The 20,547-nt window shown below is 40.7% G+C and overlaps 3 protein-coding genes across 3 annotated transcripts; 1 reads left to right on the forward strand and 2 right to left on the reverse strand.

Annotated features, from left to right (window-relative positions):
- Positions 1-8,508: 8,508 nt before the first annotated feature.
- Positions 8,509-9,057, reverse strand: LOC112009757 (uncharacterized). Its single transcript, XM_024042090.1, has one exon. The coding sequence runs from the start codon at positions 9,055-9,057 to the stop codon at positions 8,509-8,511; it is 549 nt and encodes a 182-aa protein (XP_023897858.1).
- Positions 9,058-12,801: 3,744 nt separating this feature from the next.
- LOC136067106 (uncharacterized) lies at positions 12,802-14,052 on the reverse strand. The gene has a single exon (XM_065772423.1). It carries the CDS (start codon positions 14,050-14,052, stop codon positions 12,802-12,804), a length of 1,251 nt encoding a protein of 416 aa, XP_065628495.1.
- Positions 14,053-14,485: 433 nt separating this feature from the next.
- LOC136061490 (purple acid phosphatase 15-like) lies at positions 14,486-19,220 on the forward strand. Its single transcript, XM_065772393.1, has 5 exons — positions 14,486-14,971; positions 16,439-16,630; positions 17,543-17,876; positions 18,053-18,270; positions 18,949-19,220. Exons 1-5 carry the CDS (start codon positions 14,707-14,709, stop codon positions 19,194-19,196), a joined length of 1,257 nt encoding a protein of 418 aa, XP_065628465.1. The 5' UTR covers positions 14,486-14,706; the 3' UTR covers positions 19,197-19,220.
- Positions 19,221-20,547: the final 1,327 nt, after the last annotated feature.

Below are 20,547 nucleotides of genomic sequence, written 5' to 3' on the forward strand. Positions count from 1 at the left end.
AAACTATTTTTTATTTCTATTACTAAAAACAAGTTTCTGAAAACAAAAAAGCAAAAAACAAAAATGGTTATTAGACAAGACCTTTGGTTTCACTTATGTGTATTTAGTTGAAAGAATGAAAAAATAAAGGGATATAAAACTCTTTTGTTTGATTGAGAATAAAAAATAAGATGATAAAATATGTAACTTGTATAAACTTACTCTCATGTCCCTATTACATAAATAATAATAATAAGCCCAATTACATAAAATAATAATAATAATAATTTTAATGGAGAGTTTTGTTCAATGAGGGAGGAGACAGATGATCGACTCTTGTTCTAGATAGTACTCATTTTAAGCAGCAAAAATTCTCTTTAAAGAGTTATTCTCGTTGATGGTTGCTCACTTGCTCTAAGGAAACAGTCAACCTAGTAAAGTTCCAGCTTTCTATTTACCATGATCTTATAATTTTATTTTCTATTTGAAGTTTCATGTGAACTTCTGATTCGTCAACGTTTAACCATTTGATTGGAGGAAAAACTTCCCAGACTCTTGTTATACTAACAGCTCAAGCAACAAACGTAAACAAATAGTTCAAAAATTATTAAGCCCCAACATTAAAGCAACATTAGTAAATCCTCGACTACTGTCAATTTGAACGTTTCGATAATTTGCTCCTAAAAGGCACAGGATGTAAACCTGAAGGCAACAACAACAATTTGCATCCATAGTCAGCAGTAGTACCTAAAATGCAGTACCCAAAGGAAGGTAGCAATTGAAACTACCCAATGGAACGAACCATTTAAACAAAAGGCAACTGAATCCCATTTTTCCAGTACTAAACCTTACATACCACTCTGGTCAGTGGTCAACAAAAATGTGGGTAAGTCTAAAAAATCATATCCACCTTAGCGGAAATTCAAAATTCAGTCTAAATTTCTATGGTACATATAAACCCTTGCCTCTTTAACCCTGGGAAACCCTATGTTCTCCGGTTTATCCATGTGCTTCATACTCTTGGTGATTGATTAAATTCCTCTCTTATTTTTATTTTTTTTTTATTTTTTTTTCGTTTTAATGCAAGTACTGAACTTTGCACTGACTGGACCACATCAGATTATCGCTACAGTTGAGATGAGACTGACACCGGAAGAGGATGGTATGAAGAGTGGAGAGAGCAGACAATATCAGAATACACAGGCTTGGAAAAGAATGGCTTTTACAGTTGTAAGTCCATAATTCAATTATCGCGGTATGAATAACAACACAACCGCTAATTACGCTATCACCCTTCCACCAGTCAGTGATTTCAATCGGCATGGAAATAAGGTGTTCAATATAAGCCCACTTCAAGAAATTTTGATAACCAAACACACGCCCTCTCATTCCCACCACAGATAAACTAGCGACTTTGTTTTTAACTTTTGTGATGTAATTGCCTAAAACAATTAAACAAACAGAAACAGATAGACAGAGACAACTGAAGGATATTTGCACTTACTATGTCCGACAAATTTTTGCAAGTCTCGGCATCCCATTACAAAATGATCCCGTGATGCAGAATATTGTTTCTTACTGTGGCCATACCACAGAAGATACGCATTGTGTATGGCCTACAAGTGTAGACACAGCCTCCGCCCTAAAACATAATGATAACAAAAATTACTTTCCACAAAACATATAATTGGAGGGTAACATCTTAAACTCAAAACCTATTTATGAAAAGATTGTTAAAAAGGACAAAATCTACCTAAATCAAAGAACAAAAAGGCAAACAAACAAAATAACGAATGAAATTATAATTAGAGTTCAACATGTAAGAATGTTCTACAGCTCTATTGTCTTTGCCAAAAAAAAAAAAAGAATGTTCTACAGAATTAGAGTTCAACATGTAAGAATGTTCTACAGCTCTATTGTCTTTGCCAAAAAAAAAAAAAGAATGTTCTACAGCTTTCCACAAGAAATAGTTTCTTTACGACTGTATCAATGAAAATACTAGCCTTTCAATGATTAAGTGACATCTCTCTAATTTGTGAAATTTACTCTGAATGCTTTAGGGACTGTATTTGTTCAGTGGTACTTTGAATATAAACTTAGTGAATTTGGTGAAAGTGCAGATGGTCTTATATACGTGTATGATGATAAACTAGGCTTTAGGTACGCTATTGCTTTACTGGTTTTGTTGGAAGTGCCTACAAGTCTTGAGGGCACATTCAGTGCCAAAGAGAATTGGAATTCAGCTTCTTGGATTACATTCGCAGGAATCAGTTGTGATAACTTATGGTCATTGCTTTTGACTTTTACGTTATGGTTGATAATGTCGTGGGCATCATTTTAGCTACTAAATTCAATTGGGTCTTTAATTATTTTCATTTTCAATTGTTTAGAAAATTTGGTATTCGCAATTTGGCACATAATGTGAATTAGAATGGTCATCTGTGCATTTTATAGTGGTGGAAGAGTTCTGCAACTATTTGTCACAATTAGATGTAATGGAGAACATATATATATATATATATATATTTGCATGCTTTCTAACATAATTAACTTTACTCTATCTCTTTATAAAACCTTGACATTGAAGGACTTCTAGGAATATCTATTTGAATGTAAAAATGTTGATTTGGTGTAGTTGTTGAGGGTTTGAATGATCTGATTATTTTTATTGATTAGTCTATGAGTCTGTAAACTTTAAAAGCAACACCAAGAACTTGACAATAGAATGGGGGAAGGGGGCTGAGGCTGGCTTGCTTCAAGGCCATCAACAACTCCTTTCTCGGTGCGGCGGAGCTTGAACAAAGCGAGGAGCAGATGCAGGGGCACCGAGACACCCTTTCCCGTGATGTTCCTTTGATTCTCTCCAATCCTCACGAGCGTTGGCCGTTGGAGACGGCAACACTCGGGCACCAGCTATGACATGAGTTCGCGTGTCTCCTCCATCGGGGGTGCGCTCCGGGGAAAGACATTAGGTACTTTAGCGACATCCCTCCTGGCCACCGCGTACGGCACTGTCAGTGTTACGCCTAGACTCTGCCACGCCGGAAGCCCAGTGGGGGTTGCGGTTACAACGGCTCTTAGCACGGATGTCCTCACACCCGCCCAAAGTCGCCCCATATCTGCCAACTCCGATCACAACTCTGGCGGGGTTATTAAAGGGGCTTGGAGGAATTGAAGGGACGTGTTTCTAACTGCGTTGGAGGTTCATAGAGTGTGGAGAAACATTAATGAAGGCGCGTCTCGCACACCGAAACGTCAAGCGCGGAGCGCGAACGGTCAAGGGACGCCTCGTAAATGAAAAAAATGGAGACTTGAGCTGGAGGCGAGATCAACGCCACGTGTAACATCATAGTCTGACCCAAGGAGGAATCGTCTCCAATAAGACGGTCCGAGGACAAACCCCTTCATACAGAGGAATGAAAGCGTTAGACAGAACCAAGGCACTGCATGGTCCTCGGACTCAGGCCTATGGGGAAACTAACCACTCAGCTATACCTGGGTACTAGACAGAACCAAGGTATTGCATGGTCCTCAGACTCAAACCTATGGGGAAACTAGATACTTACAGAGAAATGGAAGCATTAGATAGAACCAGGGCACTGCATGGTCCTCGGACTCAGGATTATGGGGAAACTAACCGCTCAGCTACACCTGGGTACTAGACGGAACCAAGGTATTGCATGGTCCTCGGACTCAAACCTATGGGGAAACTAGATACTTACAGAGAAATGGAAGCATTAGACAGAACCAGGGCACTGCATGGTCCTCGGACTCAGGCCTATAGGGAAACTAACCACTCAGCTATACCTGGGTACTAGACAGAACCAAGGTATTGCATGGTCCTCGGATTCAAACCTATGGGGAAACTAGATACTTACAAAGAAATGGAAGCGTTAGACAGAACTAGGGCACTGCATGGTCCTTGGACTCAGGCCTATGGGGAAACTAACCGCTCAGCTACACCTGGGTACTAGACGGAACCAAGGTATTGCATGGTCCTCGGACTCAAACCTATGGGGAAACTAGATACTTACAGAGAAATGGAAGCGTTAGACAGAACCAGGGCACTGCATGGTCCTTGGACTCAGGCCTATGGGGAAACTAACCACTCAGCTATACCTGGGTACTAGACAGAACCAAGGTATTGCATGGTCCTCGGACTCAAACCTATAGGGAAACTAGATACTTACAGAGAAATGGAAGCGTTAGATAGAACCAAGGCATTGCATGGTCCTCGGACTCAGGCCTATGGGGAAACTAATTGCTCAGCTATACCTGGACGCTAGACAGAACAGGGGCATTGCATGGTCCTCGGACTCAGGCCTATAGGGAGACTTAACTACAAAATATCCCAAGTTAGGGAAGGATCAAGCCCCGCCTAGCCCTTGAGACGTAAGAGGGCTGCCCATGCATACGTTCTCTCTCCTTATCATCATTACTGGCGCAATTGGCTGACATACAATTCAAGCTAAAATCGTGCCGATCAAAGGAAAAGAGGAAAAGCAGGCAGCGTGTACGCAAATAAGCAATCGAAATAAATAGAAAGGGAAATTAAATTTGCATTACTATAATGAGTCTGTGAAAGTTTCATGGCAAGAGCCACAGTACATGGAGGAGAAGTACAACAAAATAAAACGAAACGACGTGAAAGTGGGACGAGCCGAGACGCCGGGGAGTCTACTCCTTTTGCTCAGGCTGGACAGGGGCAACCCCTGACCCCTTCGAGCCCTGGCCTGAGGGGACGGCCTGCAAGGGTACGGCGAGAACAGCTGCTTCCTCGGTGGTGGGGGTTGGATCATCGGAAGGGATCTCCACTATCTCTTGGGGCACCTCCTCGCTCAAATGCTCCCCCAGTTCAGCAGCCCCCACCTCTTCAACAATTTCCCCAGCCTTAGCGCCATCAGGGGCGGCCTCGCGGATAGCATGGGGTTAATACACACTCTCTACCTTCCATAGGTCGGACGTGGCCTCCACCCTAGCTTGTTTGAGGGCCTCAACCCAGACTTGGGAACAGTATCGCCTACACACCCTAGGGACTTGAACTTTGTAGAGGGCCTCTACCGCGGCCACCCCATCAGCGTAGGCTGCGGTCTCAGCCTCGTCCTTGGCACTCTCGGCCATCTCCCTGCCATGGTCAGCCTCGTCCTTAGCCCGCCGAGCCTGGTCTCTGACCCATTCTGCCTCCCTCTGGGCCCCCTCGGCCTTTGTCACCTTAGCCTGCAGAACAGCGATCAGATCCCTCGCGATCTGCAGTTGCTCCTTCGCCTCGCCCAGGCGCCTCGTCTGCTCATTTGCCTAGTTCTGGGCACCCTCAAGACCGGACAAGGCACTGTCCCGCTCCCTGGTCACCGCCTTCAAATCCTCTCGGGCCCTAGCCAGGTCAGCCTCAGAATTCTTCAGAGCCCGGGTAGCCTGAAAGCGCCAATCACTCTCCCGTTTAAAGGCCTCCCTCTAGTCGTTTGCCGCCCCTTCCAACATAAAGATAGCTTGGACAGCCTGCCAGAATAACCAATGTGCTATAAGCCTAATAAAAGAAAACGAGTGCGAGAAGAGTCGAAGTTGTAGCCCTTACCATCCCCACATATCGCTTAAGGCTGAGGAAGACCTGTTCGCTCGTCAAAGAGTTAAGCTCGGCCATGTCTGCCGGGAGCAGCATGCTCCTCTCCAGCATGTCGGCCACGTGCGCACCTTCGCCCTCATTGAAGTCCTTGAAGGAGGCGTTATCCTTCAAGAGCTCCTTACAGAGCATCGGGGCTGGGAGCCAGGCCTGGGCCTCGAAAGAGGTGGTGTCGACTACCTGCCTCTCCTGGCCCTTGTCGCCTATTTTGAGCTACTAGGACGGCCGCAGAGTAGTTTCCTTCTCCTGCAAGGACACCGTCTTATCTTCCACAAGCCTTTTACCCTTATCCTTCTTCTTCTTGGGGCCGACAGGCATGGACCTAGAAGGTGAGCGCGTCTGAGAAGGAGAAGGAGGGAGCTTCTGCCGAGCGGAAGTCGACCTAGTCTTCGGAGGTGGAATGGGAAGTTTCTGTTGGGACTTCCCCGGCTGGCCCTCAATCAGGTCTAGCAAGTTGGTGGTGGGCTTCCTCTTGTAACCCATTGTTGGCCGAGGAGGGGCTTTTGAAGCAAGGAAGTCTGTTTCGGTCAAATTGGGATCACCCAAGTCCCCGGGAGGGTCCTCATACTGATCAAGCTGAGCGAAAACGTCAAACGCGTCCCCTTCCCCCTCTGGAGCTTCCTCGGCGAACGGTTGGGAAGAGGAGGGGACGGCTAGTGTGACAGCTTCCTGGTCGGAGGGTTCCTTGGGGAACGAAAATCCGTCCTCGGTCATAGTAATCCTCTGAAGCCGAGGATCGTTGGCTCGGATGACGTGCTTCGAAACCGGGAACGATTTCTGGGTAGGTTTATACCCCAAAATTATGTGGGCGGCCCTAACCTGATTGTCGTCCTCGTTTATATACACCGACGCCCTCAGCACCTTCTGCAAATCTTCCTGGTTGACCAAATGAAAGTGACGCTCAAAAGCGTGCAGGTCTGCAAACGGAAAGCATCACCGCGTTAGTAAAAAAAAAAAAAAGAACTTGAAACCCCTCATATTTCCCACTGCCCCACCTGGTATTCCCTCTGTTGTTGGGCAGTGAAGTCCATCGTGCCACTCCCCTGACATGATGAGGAAATCCTCGTTGAACCCCTTGCTAGACTCCGGGAGGCACTGAATGAGCCGCACCCTGTCGTCTCTCGTCTTCAGGTAATACGACTTGCCCTTAAGAAGTTGAAAGTTGTAACACCAGTTCACGTCGTGGTGGGTCAATCTCAGCCCCATCTTCTCGTTCAGGGCGTCCACACAGCTCAGAATCCTAAAGACGTTTATCCCACACTAGGTGGGGGCTAACTGGAAGTGCGTGAGGTAGTCCCTTATCACCGGCCCCATGGGGATCGTCATCCCCCCTTCAAGGAAGGCGACAATGGGAATTACCACCTCACCCTCCTGTTTGTATATGCGTCAATCCCCGTCCTCACAATATCTCAGACCTACATTGCCGGGAATTCGATAGTCGGTGATGAATTTCTCTATCGCCTCCTCAGTATCGACGTATTTCTTAAACCTACCCATCCCGGTTGACACCTAAAAGAACTAAGGAAGAACAAGCGAAGTAGAAGAAAGAGTGGAGAAAGAGCTCAGAGAGGGATAGAGCAACTTACTGAAAAGAGGAGGAGCTCCTCGGACAGGTTTTTTGTGCTGGAGGTGCTAGTGAGAGTGTGGTTGGACTCAGGAGGGGCGCATGAGAATCCTTGATTATAAATGGCAAACAGGAAGAAGCGGTTCGTACGGGTATGTATACCCCAAACCGAGGAACCATGCAGGTTTTTTCGCCCATAAATGCGAGACGAACCTCCACCGTTGGATGGGTAACGCCTCATTAGACGTGGGGAGCACAGAGCCGCCTGAATTTAATAATGGGCACGTTACGTGCTCCGAAACGTCAGCGACGTGCCTTGGGCAGATGAATGGACCCTAGTACTGACTAGGGGGGGGATAAGGCCGAGGATGTCAAAATCCTTCTCCCCGCCCGAGGATGCGTGCAGCAAGATTTTGAGGGGCTATTGTGGGGCCAGAAAATCGAGTAGCCTTGGCCCACTCCAAGCCAGGCCCAAATGGCCCACGCCGAGGACGCCTGATGGGTCTGAGAATGACCCTATCCTCGGTCGTCTGAGACCTCGGAAAAACACGAAGGCCGCCCCACCACAGGACTCCTTGAATATCCGAGGAGGAGAAGGGCCCAGTGCCACGCGTTGGCAACAGAAGTACGAAGAAGGGGCAAGTCCTGGGCGAACTGTCACATCGGCATTGAATACGCTCACCTAACCCTTCTGGCCGCATTAATGGGGATGTAACCCCCTGACAAAGCAACATCGATCAGGGTGAACTACTGGAGCATGGATATGACCTCTGATGGGACATACAGTCAGGAGGGAGACCAATAGATGATCAACAGGAGGAGGAAGAGAGGGATATATAAGAAAGAGGAGCAAAGTGTAAATGGGGGTTCGAGTGTGTGGGGGGAGAAAAAATCTGGCCGAGGAGCATCCCCCAGTTGTAAATTGTTCTTAGTATTTTTCAATAAAAGGAAAGTAGTTCATGCCTCATGAAGGCCGACGAGTGCCTAAACCTTCAATCCACTCTCTACAAATTCATTGTTCTGGGTTCGTTGGGGTCTGGGGGAACTCATATCTTTTGGGCTACAAAAACGGTCCCTACAGTACTATTTATAAATCTCACTATACTATTTTAACTAACTTTTTCCTTCAATCTACCATACTTTTAACAAAATATTTTAAATTTTAATAAAATAAGCAATTCTTTGTAAAACTTACTTCTTTTTTTTTTTTTTTTGAAAAGCAAACTGAATTTTTCATTCAAAGCAGCTAAGCAAATACAAAGAACGAACTAGAGAAACCAACTACAGACAAAACAGGGCATAACAAAAAGGAAAACAGCAACAACTTAGACCACGACTTTAGCAGTCTTTAGCTTGTTCCTTCAGCTCTAGCCATGTCTTCAATCCAATCAGGAAAAGATGACGTCCAAACCTGCTCCTCATCAGTTTGTTTAGCAAGCTGTGCAAGTTCGTGGGCTATTTTGTTGCCCTCCCTACTGATATGTCTGACTTTTGCCTCCTGGAAACTAGGGATAATTTGCAGACAACACCCCACAATATGGCCAATCACACTTCTCACTTCCTTAGCCTCAATAGCTTGAATTGTCTGCAACGAATCCCCCTCAAAAATGGTCCTCTCCAAGCCCAGATTCTTTGCTAGGATCATTCCTTGTTCCATAGCTATGGCTTCCATTTCCTCCACAGCCATTCGACCAGATAGAGGGAGACATTTTACTGTTACCACCTTCCTTTCCCAATCTCTAATTATAACACCCACTCCAGAATGGCCTTCAACAGAGGGAATGGCCCCATCCACATTTATTTTGAAAAAATTTACAGGTGGAGGTGTCCAAGCTTTCTCGTTTCTCTGAGGACTGTTTATATCCCAGCTTTTAGTCTCCTTGAAGTCCTTTATCATTTGTATTGCTGTCTCCCAAATATGATCCTCAGAAACACCCATTCCTTCATGCACAATTTGGTTTCTATTATACAAATCATCCAGGCAACACCAAAAAAAATCTCCAAGTCCCTCTGAGTTCCCTTTTCTAACAAAAGTAAGGCTAAGTCCACTATCTCCTTATTGCTTTCATTCAAACAGATTTGGCATTCATCCCATTTTCTCCACACTTTTTTAGCAGCTGCACAATAGATGATTGCATGCTCAGTTGACTCAGGTTCTCCACCACAAATGGGGCAAGTAGGATCCACTTGAATTCCCCTATTGCTTATGTTCAGCATAGATGGGATAGCTTTCATGCATAGTCTCCAGGCAAACACTCTTACTTTGGCTGGGATTTTTAACTGCCACATCTTTTTCCACAGTAGGGCACATACGTCTCCTACTGAGGATTCACCTCTTTCCTGCTTCTTTATAATTTCCTTAGCCAGAAAATATGCACTTTTCACCGTGAAGATTTCTTTTTTATTTCCCACCCATATTAATCGGTCCTCCTGTGGATAGTGAGGAATTGGGATGCTTAGAATTTTCTCCACTTCAAAGCCAAGGAAGACTCTATCAAGAATGTCCTTTCTCCATCTTCTAGCTTCTTGGTCAATTAAAGCTGATACCATAGGGAAGTCTCCAATATCTTTCCTTGGAGAAATGACTTTATAAGTTGTTGGGGTTGGTAACCATCTGTCATCCCAAATATGGATTATCTTCCCATCTCCTACTCTCCATCTTGTTCCTTGCTGAAGAACCTCTATGCTCTTGTGAATGCTTCTCCAAGCATAAGATGGGTTGTTGCCTATGCTTGCATTTAAAATATCCCCATTGGGAAAATACCTTGCTTTGTACATGCGCGCCATAAGCGATGTGGGGTTTTCCAACATCCTCCATCCCTGCTTGGCCAACATAGCCAAATTAAAAGCATAAAGATCACGGAACCCCATTCTGCCCTCTAACTTTGATTTGCACATTCTTGACCAGCTAACCCAAGCCATTTTTTATTCTTGATTCTTCTGCCCCCACCAAAAATTCTGCATCATCCCCTCAATATCATCACACAAACCTTTGGGAAGTAAGAAACACCCCATTGTGTAAGTGGGAACAGCCTGCACAACAGCTTTTATAAGGATTTCTCTTCCACCAATCGATAACAACTTCTCTTTCCAACCAGCCATCTTTTTCCCCACTCTCTCCCGGACTTCATTAAATACTTGTTTCTTTGGCCTTCCAATCATCGAAGGTAGGCCCAAGTATTTTCCTGGTTGAACATTCTGCATAGAGCCCAACACAGCCTTCACCCTTTCTCTTGTCTCTTCATTAGTGTTCTTACTAAAAAAAACCGATGATTTTTCCATATTTATTTTTTGGCCTACTGCCTCCTCATATTTATGTAGAATTTCACAGATTTCTCTGCTTTCTTGCTCCGTTGCCTTGCAATAGATCACACTATCGTCAGCAAATAAGAGATGGGTTATTGTTGGGCTGCCCCTACAGATAGAAATGCCAGAAATCAGCCTACTCCTTTCTGCCTCTACAATCAAAGCTGTTAGCCCTTCTGTACATAAAAGAAACATGTAAGGAGATAAGGGATCACCCTGGCGAAGCCCCCCTCGTAGGAGTTATACAGCCATGGGCCTCCCCATTTATGAGAATAGAATAGGATACAGTGTTTATACAGCTCATAATCAACTTAATCCATTTATTATCAAAGCCCATTTTTGACATGATTTTTTCAAGAAAAACCCATTCTACTCTGTCATAGGCTTTACTCATGTCTAATTTAATTGCCATGTACCCCTCTTTGCCCTCCTTTTTTTTTCTTTAGATAATGCATGATTTCAAAAGCAACCAGGACATTGTCAGTTATGAGCCTACCCGGGACAAAAGCACTTTGGCTTTCAAAAATGATGGAAGGGAGAAGGGGTTTCAATCTATTTGCAAGAACCTTTGACACAATTTTGTATGAAACATTACAAAGGCTTATTGGTCAGAATTCACTTATCTTTGTTGGATTTTTTATTTTAGGAATGAGAGCTATATTTGTCTAGTTTAGCTCAGCTATGGGGGCATTGAAATTTAGAATATTTAGGACAGTTTTTACCACATCATCCCCAATGATATCCCAAAACTTTTGATAAAAGATAGCAGACATACCGTCAGGGCCCGGTGCTTTTGTTGGATGCATTTGTCGGATAGCTTGAATAACCTCGTCCTTCTGGAACTCTTTTGTTAAGTCTTCATTCATTTCCCTAGTGATCCTTCTCGGTATTAAATCTGCTACTTCCATCACTCTGGTTGGAGAAGAGGTAGAGTACAACTCTTTGAAATAATTCACAGCAATGTTTGCTATATCTTTTTTCTCTTTACACCAGTTCCCTTCTCCATCCAGCAACCCTCGAATTTCATTCGTCTTCCTTCTCTGAGATGCTTTGTAGTGAAAATATTTTGTGTTTCTATCACCAAGGGTCAGCCATTGTATTCTAGATCTTTGATTCCACTTGATTTCTTCATCATCTAACATTTCATTAATTTCCTTCCTTAGTGCACTAATTTCTTCTCCCCTACTTCCATCTCTGTCAGCTTGGACTAGAACTTGCAACTGCTTTCTCTTCTCCTTTATCATTCGAGCATCATGCTTAAGATCCGAATTATTCCATCTTGTTAATCCCTCCGCACAAACTTTCAAACCCTCGGCAAATTCACTAGCTGTATGAAACCCCGAATGATCTTTCCAAGCATCTTGGATTATCTCCTTGCATTTATCGTGTCTAACCCATGCTGCCTCAAAATGGAATCTCCTCTTTTCCCTTCCTTGGACATTTCTTTGATGTGTTAACACCAAAGCACAGTGATCTGAAGTTGAATCCACAACATGGATAACCTTAGCATCTCTGTATTGATCTTTCCAATCCGTTGTAGTCAGCACCCTATCAAGTCTTAATTGAATTCTTTCCCCAGCTGACCTTTGGTTACACCAAGTGAACTCAGGACCCTCATATCCAAGGTTTAGAAAACCACAAGCATTAACTACTCTTCTAAAACCCTCCATCTACTGTTGTGGTCTCTCTGGGCCTCCCCATTTCTCAGAGCTTGATAAGATTTCGTTAAAATCCCCCATACAGACCCATGGCATCTGAAATTGAGCATTTAGAAATTGTAGTAGCTCCCAAGACTCCTTCCTCCTATTTGTATCCAGGTTACCGTAGAAGCCCGTAATTCTCCATTTAAAACCAGACATAGGATCAGTCACAACTGCATCTATATGATACTTAGTATAACTTTTAAGCTCCACATTTAGATCCCTTTCCCATAACATTGCTATTCCGCCACTTCTTCCCTTACTAGGAATTATAACTCCATTTAATAAGCCTACCTTCACCATTATTCTCCTCATTCTACTTATACCAACTTTTGTCTCCATAAAAAATACCAATTTGGGACACCATCGTTGCACTAACTCGCGCAACGCTCGAACTGACCAGGGGTGCCCCAACCCCCGGCAGTTCCAGCTTAAGGTATTCATGGCTCCCGGCGGTGCTGCTCTGCAGACACCGCCGATAGTTCAAAAGGAATTGGGTTACTACCACACAACTTTTTTCTCCTTCTTGCATCATCCTCTTCCTCGTCTGCCCAGAGAGTTCTCTTTACACCCACCATACTGCTAGCAACATCCCCTCCCATTTCACTTTCTTTATTTTGACTCCGGGCTAGCTTCTATAATTTACCTTTCTTTTTCTGGGCTTTATTTTCCTCATCATTATTTTTCTTCTCTACACTGAGCCCAATATCCATTTTAACTGGGCTAGTAACTTCCTGAAACTCCATATTTTTTACTTCTTTGCAGCCCATATGAGCTATTTCACTCACCTCACTCTCACATTCTACTGTTAATATAGAGTTATGGGCCGACCCTATATTTTGGATTTCTCCTTTCCCCTTTTCACCGTGGACATTCTCCCCTTTTTTCCTTACTTCTATCCCATCAGGTCTAATATTTTGAATTTGAAAATGAATTTGACGTACCTCTTGCGTGGCTTGCTCACCTTCCACTGACATCTCTGAGACAAGACTTCCACTTTTTGCATTTCCAATCTTTTCCTCGGGTTGTGCACCTCCAAGGGAAGTGGAGTAGCCACCGTCTTCCGCCTCAATCTGCACCTTTTCTTTCATTGCCATATCATCAGCTTGCTGGTTAAAAGGACTCCTTCTTTGTTCTTCTTTTGTCCAGCGAGCTTTGCTTCCACCTTGAGCCCTTAACCATTCACCATATTGCAGAGCTTGGTTTGGTTGGCCACTTTTCTTACAATGTTTCTCATCATGCCCCATTACTCCACATCTGAAGCAGAAAACTGGCAACCTTTCATACCGAAATTGGATGCAAAAACTCTTCCCCTCTGGGCTAGCAACCTTACCACACCTTCTTAAAGGTTTCTCCAGTGGAAGATTCACCTTTATTCTCATGAATTTTGCTTGCTCTGACATCCATGATCTTGTATTCACTGTCATAAAAATTCTCAAATTGCTGCCTATCTCCTTACCTATCTTCTCTGTCATCATATCAAAAGGCAAACCCCAGATTTGTACCCAAAAGGGAGAATGAGTAAAAGAAATATTACCTGCCGTCATTCCCCTCTCCCATCTTTTGAGCAACAAAAGATTATTTTCAAAGTTCCATGGCCCATTTGTTTCAACCCACCTTAGCTGGTATTCATTAGCAAACTTGAATTGAAGGATATCATTCCCAACTTCCACAATCTTCAAGTCCTGGCCAATTTTCCAAGCAGTTCTTAATGTGTTCTTTAGGGCCCTCAGATTTTGCTTTCTGTCCGACAAAAGCTTTCCCATCAGACTTTGAGAACACTCCTCTATTACCTGTGCTCTGCCATCTTCTGAAACTGAGATCTGCAGCTCTTCTTCTTCCGTTGGCTGCATGTTCTTCAACACATCTATCAGCTCTTGCTCCATAATTCTGACCCTCACCGTGAGACTTTAAGCCTTTCAAAAACGTTGAGGCCACCTAATTCAGAACAAAAGCTCCGAAAAAGGGCCTTAGAGATCGTTCCTATCAAGGGAAGGAATAGAACACTCGAGAAAAGAAAAGAACACTCAAGAGAGAAAGCACTCCTACGTGGGAGAGAGAGAAAGCGACCTTTTGTAAAACTTACTTGCATTGGTTTGGAAGCTAAGATAAGATTTGGCACCAAACTTAATGGTAAAAGACGGAAAAAAATAAGGGGAAGGAAATTGCATAGGATGTGATCTGTCGATATTTCTGCCAAAACCGAGAGGCCCCATATATATTTTTTAATCTGCGTGCAATGTGGGCCCCTTTTCCTTCTTTGAGAAAATGTTAGAGCCTGTGGGCCCAAATTCTGAAACAATGAACAAAAGGACACAGACATTAAATTCGGTAATTTAATTCCATTTCCATCAAATCCGAAACTCTCTATGGTTTTCAGTTTCCACGTCTCAATTCCAACGGCTAATAAACTGACCACAGAACCAAACCCAACTTTCACACAAAACTCTCTTTTTCCTTTCTTTCTTTCTCAGTGACTGTGTGTGTGTGTGTGTGTTGGGAATTCGAATTCCCTGATACTGACTGACTGAGACACTGAAATGGTTTTCCCTCTGAGGCTTTTTTGTGCGGTTGCGATTGCGGGGTTCATTTTCGTGGACGGCGGCGGAGTGAATATCCCGTCCACTCTGGACGGTCCGTTCGAGCCGGTGACGGTGCCGTTCGACGAAAGTTTACGTGGCAACGCCGTGGATTTGCCGGACTCCGATCCCAGGGTTAAGCGCCGAGTCAAAGGCTTCGAGCCTGAACAGATTTCAATCTCGCTCTCCGCACACTACCACTCCGTCTGGATCTCATGGATCACTGGTATCTCTATCTATTTCTCTCGTTTCGATAGTTTTTCATCCAAACCAATGCCAAACGAATCTCCTCCAATTCATTACTCACTTTACCTTTGTTTTTTTTAGCTTTGGCTATTTTTCTTTCTGATTTTACTGATTCTGTTAATATACATATATAGCCAAAAGCCATATTATGAATCGTCATTTTTGTCCTTAAAATTTTATTTACTTTTTTAATGGGTGTTCTTATTTATTTATTTATTTTTATTGGGTGTTCTTAAAGTTTGATTTTTTTTTTTTTTTTTTTGGTCATTTTTATGGTTAGCTTTAACATTTCTGTCATATTGGTGCTTCCATCCATTGTCTTTACTGTAAAATCACATCGTATCACGTATGAGAATAGTGTTTGTTTTATAAGCTAAAATGAAAGAATTGTTGAAGTTTCAAGACTAAAATGACAAAAATTTAACTTTAGGGATGGAAAAACAATTCACCCAAACTTAAAGTGTGTAGTTTAGATTTTAGCCTATATATAATGATAATTTTATTTTTGTTGGTAAATGACAAGTTAGCATGCAACCAATGAATCTTAAACCCTCCGCCTAAATTTTATAATTGAAGGAGGAGCCAGTTAAGCTAGAGCTTATTGGTAATGATAAGTTATCATCTTAACACTTCCTCCATCATGTGAGGTCCAATCTACTTTTCATAAGACGGGATATGGTGTTTTGAGTTCAAGATTATCTCCTCTAATACCATAATAAATTATTATTTTTTCAGAAATTTATTTAATTTATTCTAACACTCTCCTCAAGTCATGCAAGGTCTAATCTCCCATTTTCAAAAGAAACGACGGTGTTCAAACTCAAGATTACTTGCTCTAAAATTATAATAAACTGTTATTTATTCTAAAATTTTAAGTTGATAAGGAATGGTAAAATTCAATATAAGACTGCTTGTCTTGGATTTGATGTGTTATGATGGCAATTCCCTAGAAGTTTCACTGTTGAATCTTTTTTTCTTCTTCTTTTGGTTGCTAGGAGAACAGAGGAGAAAAATGAAAGGAAAAAGAAATAAAGGAATGGAATTTTATAAAAGTCTTTATTGGCTCATATGGTTGTAACCTATAAGCTTCAAGTGTGACTAACTAGAAAACCCTCTCTCTTTTTCTTTTTCCTTTTGTTTTATTTATTTATTTATTTTTATTATCAATTTCTCTTTGATGAATAAAGGCTTAGGGGTGTATAATTGGCTAATGGCTGTAAGTGTCGTCAACTATGGAAATGGTTTTATATAAATTTATTTACTTTTTGATTAGTAAAACTGAATAAACAAATTTATTTATTTTTCCATCTGCACGTAAATAGAAGAAGGTATCTTTTAGTGTGGAAGTTTATTTTTTCAATTTGACTCTTAGGAAACTGTGGCTATCTTAATTTTAATCTTGTTTTGTTGCTGCTTAATTATGGTAATTGATTGTTGGAGTTTGTAGGCGAATCCCAAATTGGTTACAATATAAAGCCATTAGACCCTAAAACTGTTGCGAGTGTCGTTCGTTACGGGATGATAAGACAACCATTAACACATGAAGCCACAGGCTATTCTCTTGTTTACAATCAACTCTATCCCTTTGAAGGTCTCCAAAATTATACTTCTGGAATTATTCATCATGTTCGCCTCACAGGTATATATACTCTTTAGTATTACTAACTAACTTGGTTTTTTATTTTGAAATATTACTCATTTGAAAGCATATTAATGCTGCTTAATTGAGATGGAAGGTTTTTTTTTTTTTTTTTGGGTATGTTCAACTGGACACATACCAGGAGATTATGTTTTAATATTTGTTACTTTTGTGTTTATCTTTGATTGAATTATTGTTTTACTCGAGTAGCTCTCTTGTCAACCATGAAATTTGTTAGGGTGTGCACAAATATGAATAGAAACTTATTAGATCAAAATAAAGAGGATAAATTGACATTGTTCTCGGAGAATAGATAAAATAATGTTGTAAATATAATACTGAAATTCGGTACCATAATTATTATGAACATATTACAAAATGTGACCATTGACAAAAATGTCTTAATCTTTATTGTTCATATCTTTTAATAAATTGATGCTTCACAAAATTTTTCAGAAATAAACCAAGCATGACTTTTCTGTTGACCAATTCTGGAGTTTCAGTATCTGCTTGCCTGTTCAGTTAACGCCTATACGACACAGACTCAACTCAACCAAGCCTTAATCCTTATTAAATTAGGGTTGGGTTCATAGAGAAATTATGTAACCTGTCTTTCTTTTTCTTTTTCTTTTTTCTTTTTTTTTTTTTTTTTGTGTGGTGGGGTGGGGGGGGTGTTCCAAGACTGGATAATTTGAACATTATAAAATCATTAAAAAAATCAATCACTCTACATTCTTCAGTAAGTGATCAGAAAAATGACTTTAATGGTATTCCTGGCTTTTGCTGCAGGGACATTGAACTAGATCTGATAGTTTTGGTGAAGCAGATTATTAGAATGTTATACCTCAAATTTTTTGACCTTCTTGAACTCTTCATGTGTGTTTAATTTGCTTTCTCATTCTGTCCTTGTAGGGTTGAACCCAAACACTCTATACTATTATCGATGCGGAGATCCCTCTAGACAAGCCTGGAGTAAAGTTGACTCCTTCAAGACTATGCCAGTTTCTGGCCCAAGAAACTATCCAGACAGAATAGCAATTGTTGGAGATCTTGGTCTTACTTACAATACAACTACCACCATTAGTCATTTGATTAGTAATAAGCCCAATCTTGTTCTGTTGGTCGGTGATGTTACCTATGCTAATTTATACCTGACAAATGGAACCGGCTCTGACTGTTATTCTTGCTCATTTCCACAAAGTCCCATACATGAGACGTATCAGCCTCGTTGGGATTACTGGGGAAGGTGTAAACTCCAAACTTTTTTTCCTTTCCTTTTTTTCTTTTCCCTCCTTTAATTATGTGAATTGGATACTGTTAACTCTTTTCTGATAAATTCTAGTATTACTTATGTCACTATCACACTTACCAAAAAAAACAGAAAAAAAACTTATGTCACTGTCACTGAACATTTCTTCACAGGTTTATGCAGAATTTAGTGTCTAAAGTTCCAATAATGGTGGTAGAAGGGAACCATGAAATAGAAGAACAAGCTAGAGGCCAGACATTTGCAGCTTATAGTTCTCGCTTTGCATTCCCATCTGAAGAAAGTGGATCTTCATCCACATTCTATTATTCCTTCGATGCAGGGGGGATACACTTTATCATGCTTGGGGCCTATATTGCATACAATAAATCAGGTACTAGGATGTTGTTGCCTTAAGATCTTGGATGTATTTGTATATCCATCCCTATTGTCAAGGTAAAGATGGATCTTGAGAAAACTAAAAAACAATGAAGAACATATAAAAGGATGGAGAGCTTTTTAAAAGCTAAACATTGTGGGACTTGTCAAAATAGTGTAATCTCAGGCAGCCATTAATATGGCTTTTGTCATTGAGTGGGTGTATTATAAAGTAGAAATTTTTTATTAGTGGCAATCGGTGTACGTTTATACTTGAAAATCTAGGTGTTATAAAATGAAATAATGATGTTGAATTCATCTTCATCTACAGATATATAACAAATATATTTTGAGACTGAAGACATGAAACTCATATGGCAGATATCATCACTGTAATTGGCAAATAAGAAAAAGGGGGAGAAAAAAGAAAGAAGTGAACTTATATCTAAATGCTATGTAAAACAGAATGGAGAACCTAAAGCAAAAAGGAACTGTAAAATCAGTATTTTTATTCGTGATGCAATCTTCTTCTATTTGTTTAATTATTCCTGCTATAGGATGCAACTGTAATTACATGTTTTTTATTTACTTTCACATTTGTTGTTCCAATATGAAGCATGCAATCATTTTGCATTACTACCTTTTTCTTTTCAGTTTGAGCAGCTTCTCACTATAGTTTGGTGTTTGTTGATAGAGGATCAATACAAGTGGCTAGAGAGAGACTTGGCTAATGTTGACAGATCAAAAACTCCATGGCTGGTAGCCACTTGGCACCCACCTTGGTACAGTTCCTATAAAGCTCATTATAAAGAAGTGGAGTGTATGAGGGTGGCAATGGAAGAGCTGCTTTACTCTTATGGTGTTGACATAGTCTTTAATGGACATGTAAGTGATGATGGCTATACTTTTATTTTATGGTTAAAACAAAAAAATTATGTTTAGTCATGCATGTGGATCATATAGTATTATTATTAATAGGATTTCTAAGGATAACAGCAATGTCCTTTAGAATGGATCTTTTCCATAAATGATTAGAGGTAACCAAAAATGTCTTAGTTTGTAATGTTAGTGTTACTAGGACCCAGTTTGGATAGCACTTTAAATCACTCAAAGTCGCGTTGCGTTTTCTGTTTTTTTTTTTTTAGCAGCCGGATTTATTGACTTTTGTGAGAAAAAATGATATAACTATTAATATTTAATTTTCTAATTGCAAATATAGAGAATATAAGAAGAAGATTTCATCCAATGGTGAATTTGTCAAAATTCACCACCCATAAAAGATATGGGTAAGATTGTAGCATAAGACTACAACTAATTTTATAGTTAAACTTTGTCCAGTTTATAATATATACTTGACCTCGTAATATTTTGCCACATAAGTTTTTAAGACCTCATAATTTTATTCGTCATTATTTTAATAGCTTTGTCATATCAATATCTAAAAAATCTATAATATTTTTTAAATTGATTTTAAATTTCATTCTATATTGAAACCCTTAATTAGAATCTCATCACATGATTGTTTTTAATGGCAGAATATATAGTTACATACATAAACACAATCATAGTAAATGTCTAATAGTAACTATCTTAATTATCAAACTTCTAGTGAATTGCACAGGTTACCCACTAGAAAAACTAAGGACCTTAATCCCAACCAATTGGGATCAAATGAAGTCTTCAATCAACATTCTTATTCCCCTTTCTTTCCTCCTCTAGCCCTACAATATGGTGACCATTTGGACATTGACATATAGTTAAAGCAATGTAGTAAACTACATCTTTCAATTGACTTGACAAAGATTCTAAAAAACAAAAGGCTTGTAAAAGGCCAAGAGTCTTGTAGCTTAGTGACATGGCATGTTCACTTTTATTATGAGAACTAGGATTTGAATCATTCATTCACCATTATTTTAACTATAAAATTATAAATAAATAAATAAAGTTACTTGTAAAAGGGGGCAACCCGGCCACAGACAAGATACCACCCCATCCTATACTTTTTTATTCATCAATTTCCATTACTTCTTGATTCTTGCATTATCTACTCAAACAATAACCATTTGGAGACTAACATATAGTTACAGTTTAAAACAACACCTTGTAATTTGTTTACTATTTACAATAAAGAAATGCAGTAAGCATTTTTTCAAGTAAATTGTATAAGGGGAAGGCCTTGCCACCCCATCGTATACTTGTTTATCTGTCTATTCCCATTACTTCTTGGCAATTCCATTACCTGCATAAAGGGTTAGAGCATCAGAAGCTGGTTTTACCACGTTTGTTTAAGAGG

The sequence above is a fragment of the Quercus suber genome, unplaced genomic scaffold (genome assembly GCF_002906115.3).
Source record: "Quercus suber isolate HL8 unplaced genomic scaffold, Cork oak 2.0 scaffold_58, whole genome shotgun sequence".
Lineage (NCBI taxonomy): Eukaryota > Viridiplantae > Streptophyta > Magnoliopsida > Fagales > Fagaceae > Quercus > Quercus suber.